General features: G+C 41.7%; 1 protein-coding gene across 6 annotated transcripts; it reads right to left on the bottom strand.

Annotated features, from left to right (window-relative positions):
• Positions 1-562: 562 nt before the first annotated feature.
• On the bottom strand, positions 563-3569 carry LOC147620962 (two-component response regulator ORR3-like). Of its 6 annotated transcripts, none has more exons than XM_086825252.1 (7): positions 3084-3569; positions 2906-3007; positions 2576-2764; positions 1615-1694; positions 1437-1514; positions 1275-1345; positions 563-1151 (listed from the first exon to the last, which is right to left on the bottom strand). In XM_086825252.1, the coding sequence occupies exons 3-7, from the start codon at positions 2736-2738 to the stop codon at positions 938-940; spliced, it is 606 nt and encodes a 201-aa protein (XP_086681378.1). In that variant the 5' UTR covers positions 2739-2764; positions 2906-3007; positions 3084-3569; the 3' UTR covers positions 563-937. The 6 variants fall into 6 exon arrangements, with proteins under 6 accessions (XP_086681378.1, XP_086681377.1, XP_086681376.1 ...); XM_086825251.1 differs by having other exon boundaries at positions 2576-2792; positions 3084-3568; XM_086825250.1 differs by having other exon boundaries at positions 2906-3569.
• Positions 3570-10861: the final 7292 nt, after the last annotated feature.

Genomic DNA, 10861 nt, shown 5'->3' with positions numbered 1-10861 from the left:
TATCCCCATTACCCTTCTTTAGCTTCTATAACACACTCTAAGCATACCGAGCTCCCCCATGACCATTCTTAAGCCTCCCTTTAAAATTTAGCTCGATGTGCAAGCACAAGTACTGAATTCCCAGGCTCGTACCAGCTTAACAAAGCATGATGGACTTTCCCGTATTGCTTTGCCATGAAAGAGCATGGGAACAAGGGCTTCCATACACACGTGCTGTGGTGCATCTGTGTTGCATGACATGCATAACCTGGGCAAGGAAAATGGCCAGACACCCCAGTTTTCCACTGACAATTGTGGAGGCCTTAAACAAGCAAAACTATGCACGTCTACTAATAACAAGTGCAGTGAAAGAAAACCGCAAAGCACCACCTCAGACCAGCTAAATTCAGGCAGATTGCTTGCGTCAAGTAACACATCCATACTACAAAAGTCTTTTGAGGGGAAAATTTGTGCAAACTAGCATAATGCAAGATGTAAAGGGGTCATGAATTGCAAGGGGTCATGAATTGCTTCACTACACAGGAGCCTTGTCCTCTCGATGGGAAAAACAAAAACATCCATCCTCAAATCATATAGCAGACCTTCAAATTGAATAAAGAATTATACATGACTTCAGAACCATGAGTTGAAAGGCCACCTGGAAAATTAGGTACTGAGTTTGGGGGATCAGGCCTCCTGTAAGCACAGACCATCCACTTGTTGGGTCACTTTTCAACAACAGGGTTGCTAGCACTGAGCAGAAGTGGCTAACTATGTCAACCATGAATATACAATATAATGTACAGTCAGGCCTCTAGCACAGAAAAAAGAAGATAGCCTCCTTAGCACAACTGCCACATCTCTGACATTGCTCAGTTGGCGAAGTGCACCTGTGCACCTGCCCCACACAACAGTGGGTGGTACCCGCCGCATTACACTGCACACTCAAATCTCATCTTCAAGAAATGAAGACCCTGCTGAGGCGAGGCCGCCTTTCTGAACTCTGTATCTGCAAACCCTCCGAAGGAACTTTTCTCTTGGAGGAAGCTACCTCAGGTTGTTCTTCGACAGAGACACTTCCAGACTGCTGGCGAATATGACCTCGAAGCCGTTTCACATCAGCAGCCTTCACAGGCTTGAGGAGAAACTCTTCTGCACCCTCTTCTAGGCACCTGGAAAAACATACAAAAATCGATGTTGGAAGATGTAAGGCCAAGGGTATGAGACACTGTATGCATGGTTCCCCATAAAATGAAGACGACCAATCACAACCACCAAACCGAAAAAATGCTGACCTGCTAATGCGGTTGGGCACATTTTCAGAGGACATGATGACAACCGGTATCTCCTTCAACACAGAAGACTCCTGAACTCAAAGACAATCATCCAATTTGAGGATATAACATGATTATACCTAAACTTATCTGCAATAAACCCACATGTTTCAAGAAACTCACTTTAATTCTCTTCAGAAGGTCATAGCCGGACATGCCAGGCATGCAATAGTCGGTGATGATGAGGTTGATCTCATAAGCCTGAAAACACAAAAGAGCATGGTAAAGTTAATGGCCGATTGAGTGCAGATATGAAAATGCTTGATGATAGATGTTAAGAAGGGCGATAATCATGACTTACATTTAAGCTGACAGATCCAAAGGCCTCTCCACCAAGTCCTAAGATTTCCAAGGCTCTTCTTCCACTATCAACAGTTGTTACTGCATGTATCATGAGATCATGGTCAGACCCGAGTCATACCACAGTGTTACCACACCAGAATATTTAAAGATCTATAAAGAAAATAGATTCTTGGGCTGGCAATCCAAAAGGATGGAGAAACGCTCTAACCATCACCTGCCTGCCCTTGTCTCGTAAGATTTGTCATTTTTGATGGGCAAGGGATGATTGTGTAAAGACCCTAAATATGCTTGCAACTTTATCATATTTGCAGCACCTGCTGTGGTAAACCAAGCTGTGATGGGATACATACATACATTGGTTGCCATGCTTCACATAGTAAATCATCATTTCAACAGCAGCCAAGGCTACAGTACACAAAGCTGGTGTAATTAAAGACCCTAAATATGCTTGCAACTTTATCATATTTGCAGCACAATCATGCTGTGGTAAACCAAGCTGTGATGGGATACATACATATACATTGGTTGCCATGCTTCACATAGTAAATCATCATTTCAACAGCAGCCAAGGCTACAGTAAACAAAGCTGATGATTACACAACACATGCTTGGCATAATTCGCCATAGTTCATGAGCGAGTGGAAAGTTCAGGTTACTGGACAAAAATCAAAGGTGCAACCTTGACTCCACGAGGGCTTACTCACAAACCTTCAGATCATAAACTCCATCAGGTATAGCGTGGGCTATGTGCTATGGCATCCGTCATCAGCACCCTCAAAAGTAGGCGCAGGTTTTTGCATAAATCTAAGTGGACAAAGTTTCATAGATAAACCATCTGACTTTCTATCAATTCTCTGGAGCTGAAAGGCAGACTCATACAAGGATGCGCACACACACACACACTCAAAATCATGTCTTAATGATGATGAAATGAGCTACTGGATTGAGGTAAACCTTACCTTTGTAAGCTGAGTTTTTGAGTAACTTTTCGATCACTTTCCTGTCAATCAGACTGTCATCAACAGCAAGCACATGGACCTCTGACACCTCACAATTGGAGCTTTCTGGCATTGACCCAGAATCACTCTCTGACTTATGCTCATCGAATGCATCCCTTGCCATCTTCCGAGACACACTGAACAGAGCCACTGTGAAGGAAACCCCAAGGAAGATCACCTTGTAGAAAAAGAGCTTGCGATCAAACTTTGCTGAATCTAAGGTTCTCAACACTTCCAATCAACAGTTTTGAGGCTGAATATGAAGTGCTCAACGGGGGGTTAGCTGCCCACCTTCCAATGCGAAGAATTGATGCTGGATTTGAAGTGCCCAAAGAAGAAGGGTAGTAATACAGACACAGGATTTGCCCACCAAGATGATAGCTCCCTTGTGTGCTTTAATTGCAGACAAATAAAGCTTTATTACAGAAATATGAGATAAATATGGATTACAGCCCAATAAAATAGAGACCTGAGTTAAAGACCCGCCTCAATTTGTTGATGAACCAGAGGTGGCCAAGATATTGAGGGCTTAGTTGATGAACCAGTGGTGGCCAAGACTGAGGGCTTTCTTGATTATCATACAGTGAGGGCTTTGTTGCTTATCGTACAGTGGCAATAAGCGCTACCCAAGAGAGAAGCTTGCTGTGCGAAGAGGCTAAAAAGCGGTGGGAGGAGGGCAAATAAGCACCGTAAGAAAGCAACGGGGGGCAAAGCAGCAGAGAAGTTGGGTACCCCAGAAGCCTAGTAGCTATGGAACCCAAGAGGGTAAAAGGGGCTCTATTTATGCGAGCTTGGGATGGTGGTGGTGGGCGAACGGGCACCAAAGGTGTGGCGACCTGTATCCGCGCATGCGATTCTGCTGCACTCGATGCGGGGGGGCAAAGAGTGAATGGCCGTACCGAAGCTCTCTCGGAAGGGTTGGGGGGGGAGAGAGAGAGAGGATAAGCCGAAGTGAGAGAGAGAGGGGGGGGCGGGAGCAAAGAGAGAAGAAGCGCCACAGCGAGTGTTAAATTTCTGTTATTTTTATTGTATCTGCATATAAAAGGTTCCTCTTTGAAGGTCTCTGGCCATGGCGACCGCCGACGGGGGTGGCCACTGCGGGGCGTGTGTGTGTCAGTTTTCTTTTTTTTTTCCCAGTCAACGTGCTCCAGCCGGTAATTCGTGCCGCAGCAGCGGGCGACAACGACCGGTCTACACTTGCAATGTGCATGGGCACCAACCGGCGCAGCCGGTCTTAAGATCTGCGCATGGGGCCCGCGTATCAGGCTTGCCGGGATCCAGCGAGCCGCTACATTTGGGGAGAGCCGGCCAACTCTGGCCGCGCCGCCGCCCCTTTGGCGGCGTTTGCTGCCAAAAACGGTCCCCCGCCGGGCGGCCGCTTTTAATCCGAGATTTGCAGCGGTTTTAAAAATTAACAGAGATACGTGGGATCGCGATCATTAAACGGGCTGCTGAAATAACTTATTTTGCGGCGTTAATTTGGCACCCTCCCACTACTAACTAATATATAAACCGTCAGATTTAGTCGAATCGCCTCCGTATCTTCCAGATTATCTTGATTAATAATTTTGCCTTTTCCCAAAAATTTAGGCTTTTTTTTGAGTTGTCCACTCTAAAAACGGCACCAAAATGGTTTATCCTTTTGAATATAACTTCGCGCTTATTTTAAAAAAATGGCACCATTTTAAAAACTTAATATAAATATAAATATATACTATTGATCCCAAAAAACTTCATATAAAATTTATTCGCAAGAAAATCCATTCATTTAATTGTTAGAGCTTAGAGATCTTAAAGGTTTTTGCACCCTTTAAGCATTAATTAACATTTATCGGATTCCAAAACCTTCTAGGAACTTTTCAAATTTCCAACTTGCCATGTGACTCTATTTGCTACTTGCACTAAGAAAGGAGAAGGCTATCTCCCCACCATGCTTCTAGGTGGCATGGAACCTCAAACACACTAACTTATGTGGGCGAACAATCCAACAAGCCTAGGCACGACAGATTGTCTCAAGTGGCCCAAAACAAATTTCCACCTTTAAAATTGGATAGATCCACTATTAGACACCAAGTTAGCTTTGGCCCATTATGGTACCTAGGGCTATTTAGGCATCCAGATACACCAAAAAATGTCTTCGTCAAAAATTGGTCCTCCTCATTTCTGTATGGGCGAGCAATCCCAGGTTAGCTCAAGAATTGGAAAAGTTTTTATCTATGAAGCCAACCTAAATGATGAAGCACGTAGACTCATATTATACACACTTTTTTTTAAAGTTAGAAATAGGTAAGCCTCCCCCACATATCTTTAATTTGATAATTGTAGAGTACTATTTAGACCACTTATACATCATGTTCAACAAAGACAAGTAAACCATGTTAGATGCGAAAAGTGGACTACCTTCTCCCATTTGCCAAGTTCACAAGATGCCGGAGATCAAGGCTCCTGATCTTGTGCCAACCTCAGTGCATGCAACCCATTCCCCACTTCCAACAATGCTCCCCTAGACCACTATGACAACTTGTTTATCCCGTCACTCACTTCGAGATCATGGATCTCTCAAGGCCTTCCTCCACTTACCCACATTCTCCCCACCCATCAAAGCATACATGTCCACATTCTCCTCACCCATCCAAGTGTATTTCATAACATCCTCTTTTTCTTGAAAACTCCTTTTCATGATATGCTTACCTAAGTTCACGCACCTATCGTGGAATCTCACTTGACATATATATATTTTTCTAAACTATAGCAAGATATCACAATCTTTTCCTTTCAATGAGATTCTATTGTACACATTAGTTTCATAATCTATACAGTTAAAAGATCACCTTTTCCCTTCTTACATGATACTTTAGTGGCCTTTTCCATTGATTTTTTTTATTTAAGCATCTTAAATCTTGCATATCTCCCTCAAATTTTCAATTCATTAGTTATTCCCCTTACAAACCCATGTGACCTCTAAAGTTGATTTTTTTTAAAAAAATCACCACATCACAATTACATGCAGGCATAATGTAAAGATATGGCTTTCGTTACTATAAGTGGAGTTAAATGTGTTGCATGTTGTGATTATTTTTCTCATGTTTGAGAAAGGTATAGATAATTTCCTTTGAAATAATTGCTAGCCATGGACCAAAACTTGTTACTTTTTATCTCATGCTTTCTTGGGGTGAGTTGGAGAATCTTTACTCTCCACTTAGGAGGCTTACCAATGCATCTAGGATGAATTAAACCCTACTCACTTGAGAACTAGGCAAGCAAGGCAAGGTAAGGCAAGGATGCATCTAGCAAGAATTAAACCCTACTCACTTGGGAATTAGGCAAGCAAGCAACCAAATCCTTTCCACCAACAAAGGATGCATCTAGTAGGAGTTAAACCCTACTCACTTGAGAACTAGGCAAGTAAGCAAGCCAAGGCTTTCCACCAAAGGAAGCTACAAGGGTGCTAGGAGGTTTGAGAAACCATTGTATCTTATACAAACAAATGTATGTGGCCCACCGACATAGGGAACATATCGGGTAGGACGCCATTACTAGGGTGTTTATGGGTGTTTCAAAGATGACTAATCTACATGACTTATCCAAAAAGATATGGGTTTACTTCTCAAAGGCAAAGTTAGAGGTATTGTAAAAGCCTAAGCGCTTCAAATCCATGTGTTAAGAAGAAAAAGGAAATGCTTTTCGTGCATACATCTCCAAATTTTGAAATCTAAAGGGGGTGGTGAATACATAAGAAGCTTTTGATGCCTACTTGAGTGAGCACAACATCTAGAGGTATACCACATACATGTACACTCTTCAATAGAATGGAATGGTAAAGAGGAATCATATGGTTAATAGATAAGTGGAAAGAATGTTGTTGAATGAGAAGAATATGCCTCAATTCTACCAAATTCTACCTTGATTCTACCAGTCAAAATTACATGCATGCTTTGTGTATAATGAAACCTTCTACCAATATTGCATAGCATGACCTTGGGGCAAGCATATAGTGTGCACAATTCATATGTGTCACACTTAAAGGTTTTTGGGTAAATATACTATGTACACATTCCAAATGAGATAGGATTAAATTTAGACCTAGAATTAAAAAGCATATCTTCCTTGGGTCAAGCAAATTTACACCTAGAATTAAAAAACATATCTTGCTTAGGTATTCACAAGAAAGCTAGGACCATAGGTGCTACAAGCCATACCAAGATGTTCTATTTCAATATGGATGTAGTGTTTGATGAGTTAGCAAATGGCATATCCTAAATAATTAAGTTGGATGCAATATGGCATATCCTAAATAATTGAGTTGGATGCAATATGGGTGCTATGATACAAGGCATATCCTAAATGATTAAGTTGGATGCAATATGGGTGCTAAAATACATGCATGCTTTGTGTATAATGAACCCTACTACAATATTGTAGAGCATGACCCTGGGGCAAGCATATAGTGCGCACAAGTCATATGTGTCACACTATATGTGCTACAATCCATACCAAGATGTTCTATTTCAATATGGATGTAGTGTTTGATGAGTTAGCAAATGGAATATCCTAGATAATTAAGTTGGATGCAATATGGGTGCTACGATACAAGGCATATCCTAAATGATTAAGTTGGATGCAATATGGGTGCTACGATACAAGGCATATCCTAAATGATTAAGTTGGATGCAATATGGGTGCTAAAATACATACATGCATGCTTTGTGTATAATGAACCCTACTACAATATTATAGAGCATGACCCTGGGGCAAGCATATAGTGTGCACAAGTCATATGTGTCACACTTAAAGGTTTTTGGGTAAATATACTATGTACACATTCCAAATGAGATAGGACTAAAAATTTAATCCTAGAATTAAAAAGCATATCTTTCTTGCGTATCCTCAAGCAAATTTACCCCTAGAATTAAAAAGCATATCTTGCTTAGGTATTCACAAGAAAGCTAGTACCATAGGTGCTACAATCCATACCAAGATGTTCTATTTCAATATGAATGTAGGAACACTTCTATTATGTGTAAGAATGTGTGTCCATACAATACATGGCCCCTTTGAGTTTACACAGCTGGGTATCTCATTAAGTATTTCAAAAACTAAATCTTAATAACTTTAGCCTTTTTACATGGAATCCAAATGGTACGACACTTGACTAAAGCATTTGGCTCAATACATCAAAATATATCATAGAGAATGTTACAATGTTATGGGCTCAAAAAAAGTGTTAACATGCCGCCCATGTTAATGTAGGTTTTGTCCTCAAAAGCCTATGTGGTGGGCTTCATAGTTGTTATTGACTCTCCTTGGTCTTCATTTTGTGGTGGAGGCTATTGTGGTTGTTGCAGTATTTTCCTAAACATGTTAATAAATACACCTTCTATCTCAGTGTCTAAGTAGGTATACTTAAGTAGGTACCAATGTTCTTCGCGGAGCCACACCAGGGGGTCAGCCGAAAAGGCTTGGCCAAGGTCCTTAGTCAACGGAGGCCTTCTTGGTTGTCGAATCATTTTTCCTTTCCTAGCTTGCTAGCTTAATGCTTTCAGAAAATTGTTCAACATCATTAAATAAGCTTTCATCTTCATTGTCATTGGGGCAGGGAGCATGAGAGGCTTCAAAGGTGTATGCCTTTCTTGTAAGGTTTCCTTGTCATTAGGGTAGGGAGCGTGAGAGTAGGATTATACGCCTTTGATTGCAAGCTTCACTTTTGTAATTGACTTGATGTTGTCATGCGCTCCTTGCCTGTTGTTGTTGTGCCCAGCCTTCATTATGGAACCATAGTTATTGCTCTCTACTTCATCAAGGCTAGCATTGTAGCATCTTGCATGATGCCACCTAAGCTATTATTGAGAACCCCAAGCTATTATTGAGCACCATTGGATCGAGTGGTAATTATTGAGCACCACTAGATCAAGTGGTATCTCGAATATGTTCCTTGGAGTTTCTAATGTATCTCGAATATGTTCCTTGGAGTTTCCTTAGTGGTACCATGGAAAAGGGCCATGGCCACTAAGGGCTATGTGTAGCTTTTGTGTGCTCAACCACTATGTGTGTGAAGTGCTATGAACCTTAGAGAGGAGGGGCACTCACCAATCTTTGTTGCTTGATTCAATACCTAGAGCCATGTCCAACACTTTGTTCCCTAGGGGATAGCCTTTGTTGTTGATGGAGCCACTCTAGCTTTGCCTGGCTCTTCATGTGGTTTCTTTATGTCAGCATATCTTTGCACCAAAACATTTGGTGTAGTTCATTTCTTTGACTACATAATTTTAGATCGGCTTTTTGGTGTAGTCCTTTCTTTGACTACATGACTTTAGATGGGGGCTTTTTGGTGTAGTTCATTTCTTTGAATAAAAAATATTAGATGGGCCTTTTGGTTTAGTTCAACATCTCTTTCCACCAAGGATTTTTGGTGTAGTTCATTTCTTTTATTACATAATTTTAGATGGGCTTCATGTGCTATCCTTTGCTCATTCATCTTCCTAACATACATGCATAAGCTATCTTCATGAGTTGAGAGGTTATTTTGGGAGATATCTTTGGCAATGTAAGTGATTTTGGTAGATTAAACATGTCAGTGTTAGAGATTGGTTATTCTGTTTGAAGAGGAGGTTTTTTTAATGATAGTGGTTTCTCTTATGAATGGATCTCCAAGATATTGGTTATTTCTCACACCTACGGTGCATCTACATAAGCATAAAGATAGAGTAGAGAGACAAGAGCAAGACTCAATTACGCATTGGGAAACTCACATATATACGAGGCTATAAGTATTTACACACACTTGAACTGTGGCCAATTGGGCACCCAAGGCTCATAAGTGGCGCATTGCTTATACAATGCTTAATCTCATGATAAAGTAAAGAAGTGTAACATGCCCATCTTCATTAATTAAAAAAATGTCCGTGTAAAAATAAATGATTTTATTAAACGAGCCATTTCCACTTAGAATATTCAAATTTTGAGTCCAAATTTGGAATCTGCGTGCGATTTTGCCCTAATATGGGATTTTACAGCATCCAAAATGGACACCGGATCAAACTTATACGTAAATTTTAGTTATTTTTAGTTTAAAAAACGATGACCTTTAAACCTTAATAAATGCACAACTGCGCATCCAATTGACGGATGGTCTGCACCCCAATGACCAGGGGAATATCCTGGACATTTTCGTAGAAAAAAAAATCGCCCCCTGGGTGCTCCGACACGCAAATCAAGGCCAATGCCCCAAATTTGGGGACCCGCCCAAAAAGACCATACACACTCACCAAGGCACCCATACAATGGCTGCATAAGGGCCAAAGGCCAACCACCCATTAACACGTACCACCATTTAGATGCCCATGCTGCCTCTGGCCAAAAGGGTACATGCGTACCACACCTTTGCCTGTGCACCGCCACCGTACCTTTCCCCAGGCTTATGCAGACCAATGACCAATGCACTTTGATGGTACACCGTCCCTTCACCTGTACTTTGCTATGTACCCGCAACCGTACTCTACACCTATATAAACCCTCGTGTACTCCATGGCCAGCAGCACATTGCGTAGAGTACACTCACCCAGCACAAGGCCGTGCCGCCACTCTGTGCAAGACTGTACAGTAGCTGCAACCCTAACATTAGCCTACATACTGTGTAGAAGCTATTGCCCGATTGTACTTGTTGTACCTATAACCGTGCCTGATTGTACTTACTGCACTTGCGGCCCTCACCACCTTCCTCACAGCACCCCCTAATCAGCCATCTCTCAAGCCCTTTTTTCAGTCACCCCACCCTTGTGAAGGAGAGGGTGTCCTTAACTCTTCTCCCCTCCCCCCCATGTGAAGGGACTGAATTAAAATGATTTCAATGTTTTACTTTTAAAAAAGCTTAAGCGTTGTGCAAAGTATGAATCTTGTAATCTTAAAAATTTAATCTTACAATGGTGGCCAGGACGATCAGCCTCTACTTCCCAATGCACTATACACTGATGTCCAGGAGAAGCAGCTCCTGCTCAAGCAAATGCAACCTCCTTCTTTTAAGGGAGAAGGTTCAAAAATTGAGAAGGATAATGAAGTCTGGATTGAAGCGATGGACGATTATTTCTTAGCTGCCGGTGTACTGGAGCAGCAAACCAGTCTATGCTTGCACGGTTTTGCCTCACCGAAGATGCTAAACTCTGGTGGAAACAATGGTGCTGTGACAAGTGAGTCACCGAGCATTCTCAAACATGGGAAGACATCAAGCAAGCCGTGAAGGAAAGATATCTT

The sequence above is a fragment of the Cibotium barometz genome, chromosome 31 (genome assembly GCF_041138505.1).
Source record: "Cibotium barometz isolate CiBa-2024 chromosome 31, ASM4113850v1, whole genome shotgun sequence".
NCBI classification, from domain to species: Eukaryota; Viridiplantae; Streptophyta; class Polypodiopsida; order Cyatheales; family Cibotiaceae; genus Cibotium; species Cibotium barometz.
Note: the sequence above shows the minus strand (reverse complement) of the source record. Positions and strands in the feature narration are given on the sequence as shown.

Excerpts from the sequence above, each read along its gene's own strand:
- LOC147620962 (XM_086825250.1), bottom strand. The coding sequence starts at position 2,738 with ATGGCAAGGGATGCATTCGATGAGCATAAGTCAGAGAGTGATTCTGGG. Across the intron at positions 1,695-2,575 it reads CAAAAACTCAGCTTACAAAG|TAACAACTGTTGATAGTGGA; the intron begins GTAAGGTTTACC and ends TGATACATGCAG. Across the intron at positions 1,346-1,436 it reads ACCTTCTGAAGAGAATTAAA|GAGTCTTCTGTGTTGAAGGA; the intron begins GTGAGTTTCTTG and ends CTTTGAGTTCAG.